The 23,932-nt window shown below is 41.3% G+C and overlaps 1 protein-coding gene across 3 annotated transcripts in view; it reads right to left on the bottom strand.

The window, feature by feature from the left end:
• Positions 1-23,932, bottom strand: part of LOC111974275 (tetraspanin-4) — a 97,167-nt gene that overhangs the window by 16,895 nt on the left and 56,340 nt on the right. For all 3 annotated transcript variants that reach the window (XM_024001948.2, XM_024001947.2, XM_070447252.1), the window contains one exon: positions 8,919-9,110. In XM_024001948.2, the coding sequence (XP_023857716.1) occupies positions 8,919-9,110 (192 nt within the window). The remainder of the gene's footprint in view (positions 1-8,918; positions 9,111-23,932) is intronic.

Genomic DNA, 23,932 nt, shown 5'->3' with positions numbered 1-23,932 from the left:
ATCACAACCAAAACAAACAGCAAATGCATCCAACAAACTTGTCGAGTCACAAGCTCGACGTAGTCATTGCGTGACTTATTTTATTTTCTCACCAGCCTAAAGGTTTCTGCCCTAGTGCACGTCATCTCTCTCCCTCCCTCTCTCCTCCTGAACTCATACAAACCAAATGGAATTTGTAGCCGGCATCAGACAAAAAAGTACTCTTGCAATATACCGAAGTCGAAACCAAAAACAATGAATCAATTAAGGAGATTAGAAACAGAGAAACAGAATGAGTTGCTTCAATTAAGATGGAAGTTAGAAAACCAATTGGCTGTCAGTTAGAAAGGATGTCAGGTAGGGAGATGGTAATTGAATGGCAATGATGTCTACTGCCAGAACCTCCTTCCCTCTAAAACGTCTCAGTCTAACATGATATTGGTTGTAATGTGATAGCAGTCAATCCATCAATCAAGTTGATCGTTGACTCATTCCCATGCCACAGTTTGAATGAGAACCACATGCTGCTGAGTGAACTAACAAGCAACAATGAGCTTAGCCAATGTTAGGGCGGCAGGTAGCCTAGCGGTTCGGAGCGTTGGGCTGGTAACCGAAAGGTTGCTGGTTCAAATCCCCAAGGTGGAAAAATGAGCTGTTTTGCCCTTGAGCAAGGCAGTTGACCTCCAACACCAACTGCTCCCTGGGTGTGGATAACATGGATGTCAATTAAGGCAGCCACCTGCACCTCTCTGATTCAGAGGGGTTGGGTTAAATGTGGAAGATGCATTCAGTTGTGCTACTGACTAGGTATTGCAAAGCCTTTGTCATCCACTTAATGCCTCACAACTGCTGGTGACTGTATGTACATGTGAAAACAACAAATGTATGTGGCTGTGAGGGTAGCCGCCACTACAGTAGCCAACCCAGCCCTGTTATTTATGCTATGACTTGTTTCTCCTCTCGTCAGGCTTTGATGATATCCTAGTTTAGTGGAGATCAATGCCTTGGCAGGGAGAACTATAATGAAACTGCTGGTCGACCATTGATCTCGGGAGGTTTATCGACTCTCTGTGATTCCCATTCAGCATGAAAGCTACCGAGGGTCTTTGTTGATAGACGGAAGAGGGAGAAACTGAAGGCGTACCACTGTCAGACGGTGCCTCCCAAATCAATACCTTTAGGAATCCAGCTACATGGGACCGATAACTAACTAACTTAGGGTGGTGGGAAGGTTACAACTGTGCTAGGTCCCAAATTACTCACGACTGGCGGCCCTTTTGCTTTGTTGTGTAGCCACTGATCTGAAAGGACGGGCTACTCGAAAGCAATGCTGTGGTGTTTTTAAAGATTGCACCAATGTCAGATTCCGTCCCACTATCAAAAACCCAAACTTCCACTCATCACTTTTAACCTGGGGCTAGTCTTGCACGTCTCATTTCACACCCATAGAGATTTAGTAGAGATTTAACTCCTGGACCGTGACTTAATGCAGTGAGTCTGTGGTGGAGGTAGAAGCTTCCAGAGAGGCTATTATTAGCCGCTGGCAGGGCTCTAAAGTACAAACAATTGGTTCGTATGCAACCAGGAGTGCTATTTTGGGAGCACTGTGCGACTTGGAAAAATTCTCTCAGATAATAATTGTTGTAATGATAAGGCGAGTGCAGATTCGATAGTGTCATGGTTGCACCATTACTACAGCGAAAACGGGTTGCTTATAGCCCAACTAGGTCAAAAGATCTGACCCACATTACCTCCACAAAATTTTTATCTACCTATAGTGGATCGCAGGGTCCACATTTTACATTTATAAGCCATGTCTTGGGCCGTTCTAAAACTACTCACACGTCGTTAACCATTTGTTTACACCAGTGGTGTAAAGTACTTAAAAAGTAAAAAATCCTTTGAAGCACTACTTAAGTCGTTTTTTGGGGTATCTGTACTTTACTATTTATTTTTGGCAACTTTTACTTCACTACATTCCTGAAGAAAATAATGTACTTTTTACTCCATACATTTTCCCTGACACCCAAAAGTACTTGTTACATTTTGACAGGAAAGTGGTCCAATTCACACACTTATCAAGAGAACATCCCTGGTCATTACTACTGTCTCTGATCTGGCGGACTCACTAAACACAAATGCTTTGTATGTAAATTATGTCTGAGTGTTGGAGTGTGCCCTTTGCTATCCGTCAATAAAAAACACAAGAAAATTGTGTTGTCTGGTTTGCTTAATATAAGGAATTTGAAATGATTTATACTTTTACTTTTGAGACTTAAGTACATTTTAGCAATTCCATTTAATTTTGAAACTGAAGTATATTTAAAACCAAATACTTTTAGACTTTTACTCAAGTAGTATTTTACTGGGTGACTCACTTTTACTTGAGTCATTTTCTATTAAGGTATTTTTACTTTTACTCAAGTATGACAATTGAGCACTTTTTCCACCACTAGTTTACACTTTGTTCAGTCATGTTATCTTATTGGTTAGCTAGCTAGTATCTCCAAACATTTGGGGGCACAGAAAGAAAGGGAAAAGGTCATAGCAATGAATAAATGACAGATCTCTTGCATGTTTTCATAACCAACCTGACGTTTAAAAAAAAGACAGTGTACAATTTTCAATGTTATGCATCTCAATAGGAAAACAGTGCTTTTACACAATGTAGAAAACGAATATTCCACAAACGACTTTGTAATATCAATGGCAGGTATTCGTATCAACATTTTTAGCTTTTATAATAAACAAATACCTTCAGTCACATAATACCCACTGGGCACAGAACACAACTCAATGTCTATTACACATTGGTTCAGCGTAATTTCAATGAAACAGAACACAATTCAATGTCTATTACACATTGGTTCAGCGTAATTTCAATGAAACAGAACACAATTCAATGTCTATTACACGTTGGCTCACTAGAAGGAGCAGTCTACAGTGGAAACCATGTTGATTCAACCCGTGTGCCCAGTGGATAGTTTCTTCTTTCCAGGGCACAACATGTGCTGAATGTATCCAGAATTCATATAGGCTGTATCTCAATCAATCAAAAAATCTCCTTTTCTGGTGCTACCAATGAAAATATAATTTAAAGCCCCGGCTGCAGGTTAACCACAATGGAATGTTGACCATTTTGCTTGACAACCCAGTTTACAGCGACCTGGTTCAAATTGACTGAAATGTGTTAACGCATCTGAAATGTGTCCCTACAAGACCACTTCAGAGCGGTCAGACTAGAAGGAGCAGTCTACAGTGTAAAAGCATGGCAATCCGCCAAAATGGCTATTAACTTCTTGCAACTATAGGGGGTGCTGTTCCGCATTAGCATATTTGTGTCTCCAAATTAAACTGCCTCGTGCTAAATTCTTGATCGTACAATATGCATATTATTGTTATTATTGGATAGAAAACACCTTCTAGTTTCTATAGAAGTTGGAATTTTGTCTCTGAGTGGTACAGAACAATTTCTACAGCACTTTTCATGACAGGGTTCAGATTTCAGAAATTTTTACCTCTGATCTGGGGTCTGTTTATAAGGCCACAGTGAATGCTATGAAGAAACCGACACTGCCTACGTCTTCCTCTGGGTGTCTGTACGTCATCACGTTTTCAATGAAGTCGATGGGACGTTCACAGCCATTATAAATGAAAAAATGTACAGAGACCGTCCTTTCTCAACTTGCGCCTCAAGCGTGAAGGCCATCGGACCTGCCTCGTTCCAAATCGTTTTCTAACCAGCAATATTCTCCGGTCATGTTTTCAGTCGTTATAGTTGTTAAAAACATCATAATGTAGTTAATTTGAGCCGTTTTATATCAATTTATATCCGTTAGTGCGATTTTGAGGAATTTCTTTGTTGTGCGTCTGAAAGTTTGGACACGTTTTAGGGATCGGTCGTTGGTGGTGGACATTTCGAAGGACAGAGGACATCTATCGACCAAAAGACGTTTATAACATAGAAAGGATACATTGCCAAGAATATGATGGAAGAACAGCTCAAAGTAAGCAATATTTAATATGATAAACCGTGTTTCTGTCGAAATATTTTAAACGCATAATTCGCCATTTTGTTTGGTATAGCTTCACTTGGCCAACCCTGTATTGAAAAGTAAGGATAATTTTAAAAATGTAAATCCGCGGTTGCATTAAGAACTAATTTGTCTTTCGATTGCTGTCAACCCTGTATTTTTTAGTCAAAAGTATATGATTAGCTTTCAATTAAACTAGATCACTCTGATAGATGACGTCAGACATATTGAGGCTTGATTTCCTAGTATTTTTATTGTGTAACCACGGTTTTGTATGGCTAAATATGCACCTTTTCGAACAAACTGTATATGTTATTGTAAAATGATGTTACAGGAGTGTCATCGGAAGAATTCTGAGAAGGTTAGTGAAAAAATTAATATATTTTTGGCGGTGATTACGTTATAGCGTCTTTGGCTGAATCGATGCTCTGGTAACGTTTGTTCATGTGGTATGCTAACTTATCGATTTATTGTGTTTTCGCTGTAAAACGCTTAGAAAATCTGAAATATGGTCTGAAATCACAAGAACTGGGTCTTTCCATTGCTATGCTTTGTTCTTTTTATGAAATGTTTTATGATGAGTAAATTGGTCCTACACGTTGCTCTATCTAGTATATCTAGTCGATTTGTGATGGTGGGTGCAATTGTAAACTGTGATTTCTACCTGAAATATGCACTTTTTTCTAACAAAAACTATCCTATACCATGAATATGTTATCAGACTGTCATCTGAAGAGGTTTTTCTTGGTTAGTGGATATCAATATCTTAGTTGAGCCGAATTGGTGATAGCACCTGAAGGAGTAAGAACTGATGGAGTTAGAATAGTGGTGTATTTTGCTAACGTGTTTAGCTAATAGATTTACATATTTTGTCTTCCCTGTAAAACATTTTAAAAATCTGAAATGGTGGCTTTATTCACAAGATCTGTATCTTTCATCTGGTGTCTTGGACTTGTGATTTAATGATATTTAGATGCTACTATCTACTTTTGAAGCTATGCTAGGTATGCTAATTAGTGTGTGGGGGGTGTGGGGGGTGCTCCCGGATCCGGGGTAGAGGCTCGTGAAAGGTTAAGCTCTGTTCCAATATGCATACTAGCAAACCGCTTGAAATGTGTGCACAAGGGCAAGGCTCAGTGGCGACCCGTCATTCAGGGCAGGTGGGGCAGAGCCTGTTTTGAGCCCCATCTTTAGAGCCTGTTTTGCATGTTATTTCGGCATAAATATGTCATATTATCAGTTTGCAAACAATGTTTAAAAAAAATACTAGTTAATAAAGCTGCTAGTAGTTAATACAAACATGGTCTCTTTTTTTGCTTTCTTGAGTAAGACAGCTCCAAAATGCAGGTGTTTCAGCTTAGCTCAGTGCTTTCTGTGGTGGTGGTGCAGCCAGTGGAAAATACGGAGCGTAGGGGTTGGTAATGTTCTCTAGTTGCGCCGTGATTGGCTCAGTGTTCTGTCACTCATGGGGACACTATGTCACTGCCAAATCTAAGGGTAGAGCTAGATAATTCAAGCCCCTTGGGTTCTGCCATAGAGTTACATTAGCAGTGCACATCCAAGAAGGCTCAAGGTCATTAGCCACAGATAAAATTACATCAAATCACGTTATATCTACATGGACTGATCATGTCAACACCATACTTTCAAAATCTTAGCTAGCAAGCTAGCAGTCACCATCATGAATCAAGTCGACAATCTACTGGCAAATTTCAAGTTTTCATAACAATCGGTAATCGTCATTTTTGGACGCCGATTATGGCCGATTACATTGCACTCCACGAGGAGACTGCGAGGCAGGCTGACCACCTGTTACGCAAGTGCAGCAATGAGCCAAGGCAAGTTGCTAGCTAGCATTAAACGTATCTTATAAAAAACAATCAATCTTAACATAATCACTAGTTAACTACACATGGTTGATGATATTACTAGTTTATCTAGCTTGTCCTGCGTTGCAAATAATCAATGCGGTGCTTGTTAATTTATCATCGAATCACAGCCTACTTCGCCAAACGGGTGATGATTTAACAAGCGCATTCCCGAAAAGCACTGTTGTTGCACCAGTGTACCTAACCATCAACATCAATGCCTTTCTTAAAATCAATACACAAGTGTATATTTTTTAAAACCTGCATATTTAGTTAAAAGAAATTCATGTTAGCGGGCAATATTAACTAGGGAAATTGTGTCACTTTTCTTGCGTTCTGTGCAAGCAGAGTCAGGGTATATGCAGCAGTTTGGGCCGCCTGGCTCGTTGCGAACTGTGTGAAGACCATTTCTTCCTAACAAAGACAGTAATTAATTTTCCAGAATTTTCCATAATTATGACATAACATTGAAGGTTGTGCAATGTAACAGCAATATTTAGACTTAGGGATGCCACCCGTTCGATAAAATACGGAACAGTTCCGTATTTCACTGAAAGAATAAACGTTTTGTTTTCGAAATGATAGTTTCTGGATTTGACCATATTAATGACCTAAGGCTCGTATTTCTGTGTGTTTATTATATTATAATTAAGTCTATGATTTGATATTTGATAGAGCAGTCTGACTGAGCGGTGGTAGGCAGCAGCAGGCTCGTAAGCATTCATTCAAACAGCACTTTCCTGCGTTTGCCAGCAGCTCTTCGCAATGCTTGAAGCACAGCGTTGTTTATGACTTCAAGCCTATCAACTCCCGAGATAAAAGTGTTCATTCAGTATTGTTGTAATTGTCATTATTACAAATATATATAAAAAAATATATAATAATCACAAAACAAATCTGCCAATTAATCGGTATCGGCTTTTTTTGGTCCTCCAATAATCGGTATCGGCATCGGTCGACCTCTACTTGAAAGTACCATAAATCCAGAGAATGCCAGACTTTGATGACAAAATTTCCCCACAAAGAACCGCCGCGCCACCTTCCTGTTCAAGTGAGCACAGCACAACAAGTTGAGTCCAAAAATGTATTGTACGCTGCTGCATAAATGATGTAATATTCCAGGGAGATATGTATACTGTAGCTACAGTAAGAAAGTAATACTAAGTGTATGTTGTGCAGTAAGCTTTTAGTAGCACATGTGCCTCACCCTAATAATTTGGTCCCTTTTCCCCTCCAAATTTTGCCTACTGTCCTGACTTGGTGGTGCACATGTAGCCTATAGCCTGTTTTAGAGAAATATAATCATTGAATATTGTAAGAGCTTTCATTGTCTGCTCATATGCCCCCTTTATTTATCCAACGGTTCTGTCTCTGTGTACTATGCCATAGTTTGTACGTCTCAATTGTCAGTAGAAACCACATTTGTGTTAAGCAAGTCAGCCATATCAGCTATGTTTTTTTCAAAAGCAGTAAATGAGGCTGAATGTGTGAGGATCGAAGCTGGAGACGAGAAGCAGGTACAGGGAGAACATTTAATAAACAACAGACATGAGACAGAACAGGAACCGCGTCTGGAAAGGGGAAAAATAACAACATCAATGCTGACACAGGGAACAAACTGAGGAGCAGACAGATATAGAGGGGGTAATCAACAAAGTAATGGAGTCCAGGTGAGTCCAATATTGCGCTGCTGCGCGTAATGGTGGTGACAGGTGTGCGAAATGATGGGCAGCCTGGAGCCCTCAAACGCCAGAGAGGGAGAGCGGGAGAAGGCATGACAGAATTAACTATTTCGCTGCCAGACAAGGCTCCACTGAAAGCCAGGTGTAGCAGTGGTACGGTGTTGGGACTCTGCTGTTGGGACAGCTTTATGTAGGCCCTAAAAGTGTGTGGGCACCGTTTGTCACCGTTATAGTGCAATTAATGTATTGCTTAGTGTTGTGTAGTGGGTTTGCTGGCATGCATCGAAAAACATGTTTGTTTTTTTGCCCCCCCCCCAGGCTACATGTCCATAATCACATCCTGTATCACTTAGAATGCATGCCAATTACATTGATTCATTCTAAGTGATCTGCTAGTGTGGATATTGGAAAAAAGCTTTGTATTCTCCAATGAATCTCATGGAGATAATGGAATAAAACATGAAAACATATCCTCACTAATAGACTGACAAGACGTTCAGTACACAACTGTTGTAAAATGCCGCCCACAACAAGTTATTGCCATGTTACAAATTACCACTCAACCGTATTACTTTTAATCCCAATTACATATCAGGCACGAAGCACCACAGCACTTCAACAATTAGCACGGTCAAATCTTAATCTATTTCCCCCTCAATGATCAGTTCAGTTATCAAATCTCCAATTGCTCTTCTAATGAAAGCAGAGGGTTAAAGCTGTCTATTTCGAAATCGATGTGAAGGCTCAAGATGATTCGTCAGTCGCTGCGAAAAAGCCTTCGCGAACATTGTCTTCCAATCACATCGACACAGTGGTCCAACCGGCTAGGCGTTCTGGGAGAATATCAAGGCTGATACTAATGATGGGCTTTAGCTCTACGATACGTTTGATGGTCGGTCCCATGGGGCCAGTAATTGAACCACCTGCTGCGCTGCTGTCAAACTTTATTTAATTGCTAGGTTTAAAGGCTAAGTTAACAGACTGTTAGTCGTTCGAAGTAAATCAAACTATATGGTGTTGTTATACGATGCGAGACTTGTTCTTAGCATCCAGAGACAATTCTGACTTGACATAGCGTTTTTAATAGAAAGATCTTCATGGAGCTTGGAGCTATGAATGCTGGACTAAAGTTCCCGCATTGGCCACATATACTGAAAGTACATAATGTACCACTGTCTGTTGATGTGGACATCTGTATGTTGCTTTGGATAAAAGCATCTGCTAAATTACAATTAAAAAAAAAAATGGAATATAACATGATGCTTACAGCAGAAATGTGAACGTGTATAAAAACGAATTATCGAGGGTATTTTTTTGTCAACAAGAGTGGCAGATACTCTTTGTTAGATACTCACACTCAGCAACAGCGGACGACTTTCTTTGACAGCTCCGACACAGCCGAGGCAACCAATCACCATGATGATGGTCCCGACCGCAATGAGTAGATTGGCTGCTGAGAGGGATGGGAGGGATGAGGAGAGTGTGGCAAAGTTGCCCTGGGTCACTGACAGCCATACCCCCACGCCCAGTATTCCACAACCCCCCAACTGTCAGAGAAAGAAGGAGGAGAGAGAAAGACAAAGGAAGAAAGAAAGAAAAAATTGAGAAAGTGAGTAGCATAAAAAAAAAACACAACAGGATTATTTGGTGCACACATATACATTTAAACACAACACACACAAATCCCAAGGGGATGCCAGGAAATGCATTGCCCGGCATGCTCAACCAAGACTAGAGGACTCGATTTGCATGGCTAAATATGTGATTATTTTTTTATCCCGCACTTCTATTCCCAACTGTAGAACAACAGCAGATCTTTTTTAAATCAGCTCTTGAGCTCAAAGTAGGGCAGGTCATGAATAAAACTGCTCTGAAGCACTGTGTGCTGCCGCTCCAATCACTTAGACAGGTTGGTGCAAGTCATCCATCACCATCCACCATGATCAGAATATTAGAACAGCTGGAAATTAGAAGATGATTATACCGCTGTCTCTCCTCATACCCCTGAGAGAGAAGTCAGAAGGGAATCAGTCAGAGCGAGGGAGAGAGCTAGGAAAGGAGAGAGAGAGAGGAAAGAAGAGAGAGAAAAGACAGAGAAACTGATAGACAGAGACAGACAGGGTACTGCATTAATGTACATGAAATAACAATGACAAGTTAAAACAGATATGATACATGCTCCAAGGCCCTATGTTATTGACACATACAGTAGCGCTTTACATAGGTAAATACCACATGCTCTGTGCCTCAGTTGGTACAATGGCATATTTAAATATCACATGCTCTGTGCCTCTGTTAGTACAACATCTCCATAACATACTGTTGCTGAGAGGGCCTCATACTGACAGCTACAGTATGTGGGCTGCCTTCTAACCCTGAAAATGTGATGGAGAGACTAGAGAGATGTACAGATCCGACCGCCTGACAACGCTAGAGGGATGATAGGAAAATGATCTCGGGAGCCTGCACAGAACTCCCGTCTGCCCTCCTTATGAGACTACACTTTCCTCTTTTCATGGTTCATGAATCCATGGTGTTCTATGTGAGACTCTGCTTGCGTCCCAAATGGCACCCTATTCCCTATATAGTGCACAACTTTTGACTAGAGCTTTATGTGACCAGGTCAAAAGTAGTGCACTACATAGGGAATAGGGTGCCATTTGTGTCGTAGTCCTTTTAAGAGATAATTTGCTAAGAAAAATAAAACTCTCAAAGGCTCTAGTCTATTCATTGTGAGGCCAGACTGCCATCCCTTTCAATCAATGAGTATTATTCAGTGTGTTGGTTATACTCGAGCACTTACTTTTGTTAAATTGGTCTGCTGATGGTGTTATGCTATGGATGTCCTTGTGGTAAAATGAAAACTAATTAAAGCAACAACAAAAAAGTAACTATCAAAAGTAAACGACGGCAGTTCTATAGCTATTTCCAAACAATGTCAATGTAGCCTACAATCTTTTAAATTGAAAAGCACATGTTTGAGAGAAAGTCTAACGATGAAACCTTCATTATGACATATTTTAGCCAGCAGATGAGCATGGCATCATGAACACACCATAAAATTACTTTCAACTGGTTTTTCATTGCTTGGAATATAATCTGACAGTCTATGTATTATAGGTGTAGAAATAGGGAAAGATGGCACATCTGGTCTGCCGAGACTAGAAGTTACGAAACTTCTATTAGATCAAATAAGCCTCGTATCAAAATAGCAACTGATTTTTATTCCCCGCCCCATACAAAAATTCCTCACTTACTAATAATCTATGATCTGCTTAACATAGATTTTGTGCAGAGTAAACCCTCTTGCTTCACCTGTTCCTCTCTGCCCTAACCCCAATCTTAAAGGGGAAATCAGCAGTTGCTACATCCATTTTTTGGACTTATAAATTGTGACCCGTTTCAGGAAGCTAGGCGTATGTCGCACGTCACTACTTCACAAGAGAGACATTTGAACGCAATTGCAGAAAGTCGTCCATCACAACTTTTCCCCACTGACCTTTATTGATAGCAATGTTGTTGAGACCAGTAGCAACACTTTTGCAGATCTCCATGGCTAACATTATATCTTTCAAAAACGCTGCAGTAGCAAGGATTATCTGCACATACGGAGCAGCTCATGTTATAGACAGAAGACTGCTACATGGCAGACCAATCCGAACTCATCTCTCGGCATGTCCAGCCCATCCATTATCTTAGCCAATCATGGCTAGCGGGAAGGTTCCTGGCTTCTTCTGTGGCTAAAACCAACTAGGCTCATAATTTAACCATTTTATTCATATTTACAGATGGCATACAGGTTTTTATTAAGGCACATGAAAGTTCACGTTCCATAAGGCATTTCGGACAACAACAAAAAACATTTATAAAAGAAACTGTGAAGTAGTGACGTGCGATATACACCTACAGTAGCTTCCTGAAACGGGTCACAAATTATTTTTTTTTCTCACAAGTCTCTACTTTTATCCAATGTAAAAAACACTATTTAGAATTTTGCAACATAAGACCGAATAGAGGTGGCCAGTCACAATGAATGATATGTACCTACTGATTTTTTAAGAAAATAACTTATAAACATCTCATGAGCTTAGTTCAACTGTCTTACCCCATCGTAACCCAAAATATAAACTTGTTTCACTCCAATGTTTATCAACAAAGTAAATGTAAGCAAACACAATATAGCCTCAAAACATGCTTAAAAGTATAATTTTGATATCACGGATGGTCAGTCCTTGCATCCATAGCTCTGTCTATGAATTTGAGTGGTTACATTTCTTCAGCCCCGTCCCTTTTCTTTTTACCAAAACGGGTGTGGAGTCGTTTTGTTATTGTTTCTACTGACGATTTCCGCTTTGACCCTTAATCCTCGATCAGACCAAAAGTGTCATTGCATCAATGATGCGTAATAAATTCTGCAGTCAAACTTTTGAAATTATATAATCCAACATTTTTACTTGGTATGTGTGCAACAAAAATGTACCTTCACTGTTTTTTACCAACTATTTCCGTCAAGTCCAACGTATACAGAACACACAGCAACTGCCTCTGCGATGCAATGCTGCAAGCCAAACTCGGCACTCAATTGGAAACAAATGTATACCGAACAAAAATATAAACGCAACATATAAAGTGTTGGCCCCATGTTTCATGGACTGAAATAAAAGATCCCAGAATTTTTCCATACGCACAAAAAGCTTATTTCTCTAAAATGTTGTGCACAAATTTGAAGTTTTGTCACACAACACAATGCCACAGATGTCTCAAGTGTTGAGGGAGCGTACAATTGGCATGCTGACTGCAGGAATGTCCACAAGAGCTGTCGCCAGAGAATTAAATGTTCATTTCTCCACCAAAAGCAACGTCAAACATTGTTTGGCAGTGTCCAACCAGCCTCAAAACCGCAGACCACGTGTAACCACGCCAGCCCAGGACCTCCACATCCGGCTTCTTCCCCTACAGGGATCATCTGAGACCAGCCACCTCGACAGCTGGAAAAACTCATTCTGATTGGCTGGGCCTGCCTCCCCAGCGGGTAGGCCTATGACCCCTCAGGGTATGCCCCTGCCCAGTCATGTGAAAACCATAGATTATTTCAATTGACTGATTTCCTTATATGAACTGTAACTCAGTAAAATCGTTGAAAATTGTTGCATGTTGTGTTTATATTTTTTTTCGGTATACTTCTGGTGTACCAAAATGTTATGACACTCTGATCGAGGCGTTACCCTAACCCTTGCCTTAACCAGAACCTTAACCCTTACCTTAACCATTTTAAATGCCAACTTCAATGTGGTAGGGACGTCCCAAGGATTCCAGATAGTAAGGACAGTTAGAAAACTGTTGATATACTTTCATAATTTGCCAGAGTTTAAAAAATATCAGCACCAACATGTCTCCTTCCTTCCCTCATGGTGTACTACGTTTCACCTAAAACTTAGGAATCTCACTCTCTTTATCGGCAATTAACTAGATCATATCCCGGGGGAAATGTATGTAATTAAACGTCCCAATTGGCAAGACAACTTAATTCCAGACATTTGCATAAATATGGCACGATTAAAACACTGCCCTACTTTTCTACTCACATTCGCATGACAAAAACGTTTGAGGGGAGAAATACTAGTAATGGGTCGTTTGCGAACTAACATCTCTTTTTGATGAACTTTGGGAAGCAAATCACATCGTTGAAAGAGCTGTTCATGTGGCTCCCTGATTTAAATACTGCTACTACTGCTTTTTCAGCTTCAAACAACGATTATCTGCAAATAAGTTACAAAATCATTATCTGAAGATGGTAAATTCTCACTGCAGAACCATAAATAGTGGGGTCACGTCATTCTGGTCCACGCTTATGTGTAAAAACAATTTTAAAAAATCAAATAATTTGTCCAGGTAAAAATGTGCTTGAACGTGCATATCACGATCTGACATAATGGTAGCCTACTTTTTGTGCGTTACATGAGTGGTTTTCAAGCATTTTGAATTAAGAGCCGGGTTGGGAGCCTAATGATGCGTCTCTTTTACGTGAACGGAGCCAAATGATGATGCTCATCGAAAAGAGTCGGAATGCCCATCACTAAGAAATACGGGTGGATTTTCAGTTCAATTTCAGTAGGGAGTTTGTTGTTTACATCACATGTTGACACATGTTGACACCACAGAGGCGTTGTGGCTAGTGGACGAGCTGCATATCAAAAGGGTCTCAGCACTGAAATGTAGCCCTATTTATTTCTAACCAATCTGTATTTTGGCAGAGGGGGTATTATGCATCATGCAGTGTTATGAATTGGATGATAGCCCGTTTTACAGCACAATGCGATATGATTTCTAGCAGTGGTAAAAACAGAGCATCCCCCCCCCCAAAAAAAATAAATAACATCAAGGTTTTTATTGACTATTCAATTCGGGACAGGTTGGGTCCCACATCATCAGGTTCAATCTGAATTTGATGAAACGTTGAAGTTGTTGATCACCGGAAGTCGTTTCTTGTAAGCAGCTAAGAACAATTCACCATGCTTAAAGACTGTAGGCTACATCTCAGCAGTTCTGTAACGTTAAGAGAAACCCAGTACATTTGTAATCAGATTTAGATGTGTAATAAAACAAATTGTTTATTCCATTTTCGGAATGGAAAATATTGCAAAGGTGTTCAGTGATTATGCTTCTGCATAATTACCCGTGATTAATTGGACTAATTCATCAACTCAGTAAGGGACTCGTCCTTTTGAATCTCTCACTAGCAGCGAGTTGGTTCGACACCAAACTAAGACAAATAATTGGGCTCCTAGTGGCGCAGTGGTCTAAGGCACTACATCTCAGTGCTAGAGGTGTCACTATAATACCAGCTTCGAATCCAGGCTGTATCACATCCAGGCTGTGATTGGGAGTCCCATAGGGGCGGCGCACAATTGGCCCAGCGTCGTCGGGGTTTGGCCGGAGTAGGCCGTCATTGTAAATAAGAATTTGTTCTTAACTGACTTGCCTAGTTAAATACAATTAGTGAGTCTAAGCAGATTGTTCATTCTTTGTTAAGTGGGTTGAAAGAGTGTCTATAGCTAAAACTGGTGCCAAACAACAGTTTTTTTACCCTGTTCCCATGATCTGTTTGTTTGGTCTTGCCAACTCCTATATGACAATGACCATAGGAGTTGGCAAGACAGCACAATCAGATCTGGGACCAGGCTACTGATTTGTATCTTCTTACATATCAGTATTCATAACAACATCTCTATACTCCAGATGTTATAGATCACTATCCAGGAGTCCCCACAGTAATGCTGTATGTATTATCTGCCAAATGTGTCCCTCCGCTCTGTCACATCTCCCACAATCTGTTTGTATATGTGGGAGTTAGAATAGATAAAAGGGAAAATGCTTTCGGTATGCATTTATGGTTTGTTGTGCTAGTGGGTAAATCTGTCATTTATATCCAGGTCTCAGATATTGGAACTTAAACACTCCCTATTCCCAAGCAATGTAAGAAAGCATCAAAGGAGCACATGTTTCAGGATGTGATTTGGTTTCATCATACAAAAACCGGTGGCGGTAATTTATCACAGAAGAAAGCAGTAAAACCAGTAATGCTTTCTCAGCATTTGAATAGACCAAAAACGATGACTATATGGACTCTGCAGTTGTTGCAGAGTAATATACAGTATCTCCTTGTAGAGTAGAGCCAGGGTTCATAAATAATAATACTCTTAGAGGCAAACTATCAGTCATGCATTTTTATCACCCCCCCCCCAAAAAAACATGGAGGCACACAGGAGAGCATCTGATACACAGCCTGAGGACCAGTGGAGCGCTTGAATATATCCTGGTAGTGCTAGCAAGCTAGCGAGCTTGTCTACATCCCCCTACTAGTGGCTTGAAAAGCCAAAGGGCCTTGAATATTAAGATGCTCTCATCCCCAATACTATAATGTTTCCCCCTTCAAGGTGAATAGAGAGCTCCCGGCTAGCAGCTAGCCTCTTCACCACCATGGCCATGTTATCATCCCTAGCTTCCAAACAGACACCATTACTCCTCATTCTCCACCGTGATAGCCCACGTGCTGCGAGTATTCCGGTGGGTGCTACACATTGGCGGTGGATGGGGTAATTTACCCTATATACAATGTAAAGTGTTTTGAGACCTTGGCGAACATAAAATGCAATTTATCACTCAGGCGGCGGTTCATTCAAAACAGAGGTCCCAGTTCAATCTAAATCTAAACACTTGTCATTAACAAGAGCGCAATCCAGGGAAAGAAGGATGCATTGCATCTTGAGACCATCGTTTTTCCCCCAGAGTATAGCCAAGTGGCGGTTTGAAACTGATTCAGATTGTTTAATAGTCACAGGGTTGCAGGTGTGATTGTGGCGTACAGTGAAAATCTTTGGCTTCCAGCTCCAACATGCAGAACTAGTGAAATAAAATAATGAAAATGGTCTTTTATTTTTATTTTATAGAAATAGCACTATATTCATAATAACAACTGAGGCAGTGATGAATAAATAAATGTCCATTGGGGTGGAGGCAGAGTAAAGACAGTTGAGAGGTGAGGTGGAATGACCATAGGGGGAGCAGAAGCATGATCATTGAGTGAAATAAAACAAAAAAAGTAATAATATAAATATTAACAGCAGCAACAGTGATGAATGTCGTTGGAGTGGGGGCAGAGTAATATCCGTTGGGGCGGAGAAGAGAAAGAATGTCCATAGGGGGAGTAGCAGGAAAGATAAGTGAGAGTTGAGGGTGTCCATGGGGGAGGAGCAGGGGGGAGGGGAGCAGGTAGCTGACTAGTGGTGGCTATTCAGCAGCCTGATGGTCTGAGGGTGGAAACTATTGGCCAGTCGGTTTTTGCCATGATGCTCCTGTACTGCCTGCGTCTGAGTGTTTGAAGCGGGGAGAACAGGGCGTGGCTTAGGTGGCTGGGGTCCCTGATGATCTTCTTGGCCTTCATGCAACACCTGGTGTTGTAGGTGTCCTGTTGGGCAGGCACTGTGCACCCAATGGTGCGTTTGACTGCACGTATCGCCCTGTGAAGAGCCTTGCGGTCCGCGACGGCGGAGTTGCCGTACCAGGCTGTGATGCAGCCTGACAGTATGCTCTTGATGGTGCTCCTGTAGAACACTGTGAGAGCCCTCGGGGGACAGGCCAAATTTCCTCAGCACCCTGAGGTTAAAGAGTCGCTGTCGTGCCTTCTTCACTACGGCGTCCGTGTGGTTAGACCATTTCAGCTTCTCTGAACACAAGTATACAGCGGTGGTGCATAATGTAATGTGTCAAGCCTCTGGTGCATTTTGAAATTCCACCGAGTGCTACAGCTGCTTGCATTGATGCACATGGGAAGAGCTCCAGTAAGCACGGTTTACAGAAGGCGGAGTACGATTCTCTCTGGAGCACAGCACAGCACAGCACAGCACAGCACAGCATAGCACCAAACAAAACAGCACAGCCCCTGCAAAACCATATAAGTAAACTGTGGCTGTTAGAAAGAGGTAGCGAGGAAAAAAGATGGAGAGAGAGACAGGAAGACAAGGAAAGAGAGCGAGGGAGGGAAAGAAGGAAAGAGAGAGAGAGAGGGGAGGGAGAGAAAGAGAGAAGCATGCCAATGGTAATCAATAATGTTCTCTAGGGGATTCTCCCTTGTTCCTCCTCCTCCTCTTCCTACTCCTCCTCCCTTATTCCAATAGCATGTACCACACACAAACACACATGGCTCACACACACACACACACACAATAGCATGTACTGTACACACAGCAAACACACCACGCGGCCCACACACAGGTACCCCAGGGTCTAGGCTCATTATATCGACTATGCTTGGAGAGAACAGTGATTTGTTGTGGTAGCTGCCCAGTTTGTCAGACCTTGTCGACACTCCCCTGTGACAACAATCCTCTCTGTCCACAGCCATGTCACTCAGCAAGGGCCCGGGTCTCCGGCATTAATATGCTAGGTTTATTTAGCTAACGTTGTGTTTGAGCTAAACCATTTGAAGTACACTGAACAAGGATATAAATGCAAAATGCAACAATTTCAAAGAATTTCCTGAGTTATAGCTCATACAAGGAAATCAGTCAATTGAAATACATTCATTAGGATCCTAATCTATGGATTTCACATGACTGGGAATACAAATATGCATTTGTTGGTCACAGATACCAACAACAACAAAAAAGGTCGGGCCATTTGCCTCATGCAGCACGACACATCTCCTTCACATATACTTGATCAGACTGTTGATTGTGGACTGTGAAATGTTGTTCTCCTCCTCAATTGCTGGATATTGGCAGGAACTGGAACATGCTGTCGTACACATGTCTGGTGAGTATGCAGGCCATGGAAGAACTGGAACGTTTTCAGCTTCCAGGAACTGTGTACAGATCCTTGCGACGTGAGGCCGCGCATTATCATGCTGAAACATGAGGTGGTGGCAGACGATGAATGGCACGACAATGGGCCTTGGGATCTTGTCAAGGTATCTCTGTGCATTCAAATTGCAATTGATAAATTGCAACTGTATTCGTTGTCTGTAGCTTATGCCTGCCCATACCACAACCCCACCGCCACCATGGGTTCCGACTTAGAATGTGGACAACTACAAATACCTAGGTGTCTGGCTAGACTGTAAACTCTCCTTCCAGACTCACATTAAACATCTCCAATCCAAAATTAAATCTAGAATCGGCTTCCTATTTTGCAACAAAGCATCCTTCACTCATGCTGCCAAACATACCCTCGTAAAACTGACCATCCTACCGATCCTCGACTTCGGCGATGTCATCTATAAAATAGCCTCCAACACTCTACTCAACAAATTGGATGCAGTCTATCACAGTGCCATCCGTTTTGTCACTAAAGCCCCATATATTACCCACCACTGCGACCTGTACTCTCTCGTTGGCTGGCTCTCGCTTCATGCTCGTCGCCAAACCCACTGGCTCCAGGTCATCTACAAGTCTCTGCTAGGTAAAGCCCCGCCTTATCTCAGCTCACTGGTCACCATAGCAGCACCCACCCGTAGCACGCGCTCCAGCAGGTATATCTCACTGGTCACCCCCAAAGCCAATTCCTCCTTTGGCCACCTTTCCTTCCAGTTCTCTGCTGCCAATGACTGGAACGAACTGCAAAAATCACTGAAGCTGGAGACCCATATCTCCCTCACTAGCTTTAAGCACCAGCTATCAGAGCTGCTCACAGAGCACTGCACCTGTACATAGCCCATCTGTAAACAGCCCATCCAACTACCTCATCCCCATACTGTATTTATTTATCTTGCTCCTTTGCACCCCAGTATCTCTACTTGCACATTCATCTTCTGCACATCTACCATTCCAGTGTCTAATTGCTATATTGTAATTACTCCGCCACCATGGCCTATTTATTGCCTTACCTCCCTTATTTTACCCCATTTGCACTCACTGTATATAGATTTTTCTTTTTTCTACTGTATGTTTGTTTATTCCATGTGTAACTCTGTGTTGTTGTATGTGTCGAACTGCTGTGCTTTATCTTGGCCAGGTCGCAGTTGTAAATGAGAACTTGTTCTCAACTAGCCTACCTGGCTAAATAAAGGTGTAATAAAAAAAATAAAAAAATAAATGGGGCACTCTGTTTACAACGTTGACATCAGCAAACCGAACGCCCACCCGACGCCATACACGCTGTCTGCCATCTGCCTGGTAAAGTTGAAACCGGGATTAATCTGTGAAGAGCACACGTCTCCAGCGTGCCAGTGGCCATGGAAGGTGAGCATTTGCCCACTGAAGTCGGTTATGACGCCAAACTGCAGTCAAGTCAAGACCCTGGGCAAGCAAGCAGGTGAGCTTCCCTGACACGGTTTCTGACCATTTGAGCAGAGATTTTTCGGTTGTACAAACCCACAGTATTATCAGCTGTCCGGGTGGCTTGTCTCAGACCATCCCGCAGGTGAAAAAGCCGAATGTGGAGGTCCTGGGCTGGCGTGGTTACACGTGGTCTGCAGTTGTGAGGCCGGTTGGACGTACTGCCAAATTCTCTAAAACAACGTTAGAGGGCTGCTTATGGTAGAGAAATTAACATTAAATTCTCTGGCAACTGCTCTGGTGGACATTCCTGCTGTCAGCATGCCAATTGCACACTCCCTCAAAACTTGAGACATCTGTGCTGCCCTACCAAAGTTACAAACTTTTTGCTTGATAGGGCAGTGTGGCATTGTGTTGTGTAACAACTCCACATATTATAGTGGCCCTTCATTGTCCCCAGCACAAGGTGCACCCGTGTAATGATCATGCTGTTTAATCAGCTTCTTGAGATACCAAACCTGTCAGGTGGATGGATTATCTTGGCAAAGTTTGAGAGAAATAAGCTTTTTGTGCGTATGGAACATTTGTCGGGTCTTTTATTTCAGCTCATGAAACATGGGACCAACACTTTAAATGTTGCGTTCATATTTTTGTTCAGTATACTGTAAATACGCGCTACATACTAGAGGTCGACCGATTAATCGGAATTAGGGCCGATTTCAAGTTTTCATAACAATCGGAAATCGGTATTTTTGGACACCGATTTGGCCGATTAAAAACAAAATATATGTATATATTTATTTTTTTACACCTTTATTTAATATTTATTTAACTAGGCAACTCAGTTAAGAACACATTCTTATTTTCAATGACGGCCTAGGAACAGTGGGTTAACTGCCTCGTTCATTGGCAGAACGACAGAGTTTTACCTTGTCAGCTCGGGGGATTCAATCTTGCAACCTTACAGTTAACTAGTCCAACGCTCTAACCACCTGATTACATTGCACTCCACGAGGAGCCTGCCTGTTACGCGAATGCAGTAGAAGCCAAGGTAAGTTGCTAGCTAGCATTAAACTTATTTTATAAAAAACAATCAATCAATCAATCATAATCACTAGTTAACTACACATGGTTGATGATATTACTAGTTTATCTAGGGTGTCCTGCGTTGCATATAATCGATGCGGTGCATATCGTTGCTCCAATGTGTACATAACCATAAACATCAATGCCTTTCTTAAAATCAATACAAAGAAGTATACATTTTTAAACCTGCATATTTAGCTAAAAGAAATCCAGGTTAGCAGGCAATATTAACCAGGTGAAATTGTGTCACTTCTCTTGCGTTCATTGCATGCAGAGTCAGTGTATACGCAACAGTTTGGGCCACCTAATTTGCCAGAATTGTACGTAATTATGACATAACATTGAAGGTTGTGCAATGTAACAGGAATATTTAGACTTATGGATGCCACCCGTTAGATAAAATACGGAACGGTTCCGTATTTCACTGAAAGAATAAACGTTTTGTTTTCGAGATGATAGTTTCCGGATTCGACCATATTAATGACCTAAGGCTCGTATTTCTGTGTGTAATTATGTTATAACTAAGTCTATGATTTGATAGAGCAGTCTGACTGAGCGGTGGTAGGCAGCAGCAGGCTCGTAAACATTCATTCAAACAGCACTTTCCTGCGTTTTGCCAGAAGCTCTTCGCTGTGCTTCAAGCCTATCAACTCCCGAGATTAGGCTGGTGTAACCGATGTGAAATGGCTAGCTAGTTAGCAGGGTGCGCGCTAATAGCGTTTCAAACGTCACTCGCTCTGAGACTTGGAGTAGTTATTCCCCTTGCTCTGCATGGGTAACGCTGCTTCGAGGGTGGCTGTTGTCGTTGTGTTCCTGGTTCGAGCCCAGGTAGGAGCGAGGAGAGGGATGGAKGCTATACTGTTACACTGGCAATACTAAAGTGCCTATAAGAACATCCAATAGTCAAAGGTWWATGAAATACAAATGGTATAGAGAGAAATAGTCCTATAATTCCTATAATAACTACAACCTAAAACTTCTTACCTGGGAATATTGAAGACTCATGTTAAAAGGAACCACCAGCTTTCATATGTTCTCATGTTCTGAGCAAGGAACTTAAACATTAGCTTTCTTACATGGCACATATTGCACTTTTACTTTCTTCTCCAACACTTTGTTTTTGCATTATTTAAACCCAATTGAACATGTTTCATTATTTATTTATTATGTATTATATTAAGTTAAAATAAGTGTTCATTCAGTATTGTTGTAATTGTCATTATTACAAATATATATAAAAATCGGCCGATTAATCGGTATCGGCTTTTTTTTGGTCCTCCAATAATCGGTATCGGCGTTGAAAAATCATAATCGGTTGAACTCTACTACATACACTACCTGTCACGCCCTGACCTTAGAGATCCTCATTTATTCTCTGTTTGGTTAGGTCAGGGTGTGACTCGGGTGGGAGATTCTATGTTTTCTATTTCTTTGTTGTTTTTGCCATGTGTGGTTCCCAATCAGAGGCAGCTGTCTATCGTTGTCTCTGATTGGGGATCATATATAAGTTGTGATTTTCCGTTTGGGTTTTGTGGGGAGTTATTTTCTGTTTAGCTGTTTTGTTGCCTGACAGAACTGTTCGCTTTCGTTTTCTACTTTGTTATTTTGTTGCGTTGTTCAGTTTTATTAAAAAAGGAGACCACGCTGCACCTTGGTCTCCTTCTTCAACCCACGAGAGTCGCTACACTACCGTTCAAAAGTTTGGGGTCACTGAGAAATGTCCTTGTTTTCCATGAAAACATACATGAAATGAGTTGCAAAATGAATAGCAAATATAGTCAAGATGTTGACAAGGTTATAAATAATGATTTTTCATTGAAATAATAATTTTGTCCTCCATTTGCAGCAATTACAGCCTTGCAGACCTTTGGCATTCTAGTTGTCAATTTGTTGAGGTAATCTTTAGAGATTTCACCCCATGCTTCCTTTAGCACCTCCTACTTCTTCTCTAAATAGTTATTGCATAGTTTGGAGCTGTGCTTTGGGTCATTGTCCTGTTGTAGGAGGAAATTGGCTCCAATTAAATGCCGTCCACAGGGTATGACATGGCGTTGCAAAATGGAGTGATAGCCTTCCTTCTTCAATATCCCTTTAACCCTGTACAAATGTCCCACTTTACCACCACCAAAGCATCCCCAGACGATCACATTGCCTCCACCATGCTTGACATGTGGCGTCAAGCACTCCTCCAGCATCTTTTCTGCCTCTCACGAATGTTCTTCTTTGTGATCCGGTCACAAGCTTAGACACAAGCTTAGACTTTTTTCCAATCTTCCTCTGTCCAGTGTCTGTGTTCTTTTGCCCTTCTTAATCTTTTCTTTTTATTGGCCAGTCTGAGAAGGCTTTTTCTTTGCAACTCTGTCTAGAAGGCCAGCATCCCGGAGTCGCCTCTTCACTGTTGATGTTGAGACTGGTGTTTTGTGGGTACTATTTAATGAAGCTGCCAGTTGAGGACTTGTGAGGCGTCTGTTTCTCAAACTAGACACTCTAATGTACTTATCCTCTTGCTCAGTTGTGCACCAGGGCCCCCCACTCCTCTTTCTATTCTGGTTAGAGCCAGTTTGCACTGTTCTGTGAAGGGAGTGATACACAGCGTTGTATGAGATCTTCAGTTTCTTGGCAATTTCTCACATGGAATAGCCTTCATTTCTCAGAACAAGAATAGACTGACGAGTTTCAGAAGAAACTCGAACCCACAAAAGCTGATGTTCCAGATACTCAACTAGTCTAAAGGCCAGTTTTATTGCTTCTTTAATCAGCACAAAGGTTTTCAGCTGTGCTAACATAATTGCAAAAGGGTTTTCAAATGATCAATTAGCCTTTTTAAAATGATAAACTTGGATTAGCCAACACAACGTGCCATTGGAACACAGGAGTGATGGTTGCTGATAATGGGCCTCTGTACGCCTATGTAGATATTCCAATAAAAATCAGCCGTTTCCAGCTACAATAGTCTTTACAACATTAACAATGTCTACACTGTATTTCTGATCAATCTGATGTTATTTTAATGGACAAAAAAATTGCTTTTCTTTCAAAAACAAAGACATTTCTAAGTGACCCCAAACTTTTGAACGGTAGTGTATACCAACAACTCAGCAGCCGTTACCCTTTACCCAATGTCGAACATGTTATGAAAAATATTTTTCATAGGCATGCTAGGCTAGAGCAATTCGACAACTTGTCGCAGAGCTGTTATTTCATGTTTGAGTGGTGCTTAGGTATGTATCATGAATGCCTGGGAAACCGTTGGTGTATAGCGTCACGGTTCACTTTACAGTAGTCTGCAATGTCAAGGTTTTTAGACGTTATGTATTATCTTTTCCCACCAAGAATGTAAGATTGTCTACAATAGTCTACCACACAACCTTTAAAAAAAGCATACAAAAAACACAATAACACTGAATAAAACCTAAAACCAAAGTAACATCAGAAGCTATTTACTGTACTTGCCAATCACATTTCTAGCACAAATGACCTTGTGAAACTCTTCCTTTCCATATTTCTTT

This window comes from Salvelinus sp. IW2-2015, linkage group LG15, assembly GCF_002910315.2.
Source record: "Salvelinus sp. IW2-2015 linkage group LG15, ASM291031v2, whole genome shotgun sequence".
Taxonomy (NCBI): domain Eukaryota; kingdom Metazoa; phylum Chordata; class Actinopteri; order Salmoniformes; family Salmonidae; genus Salvelinus; species Salvelinus sp. IW2-2015.
Note: the sequence above shows the minus strand (reverse complement) of the source record. Positions and strands in the feature narration are given on the sequence as shown.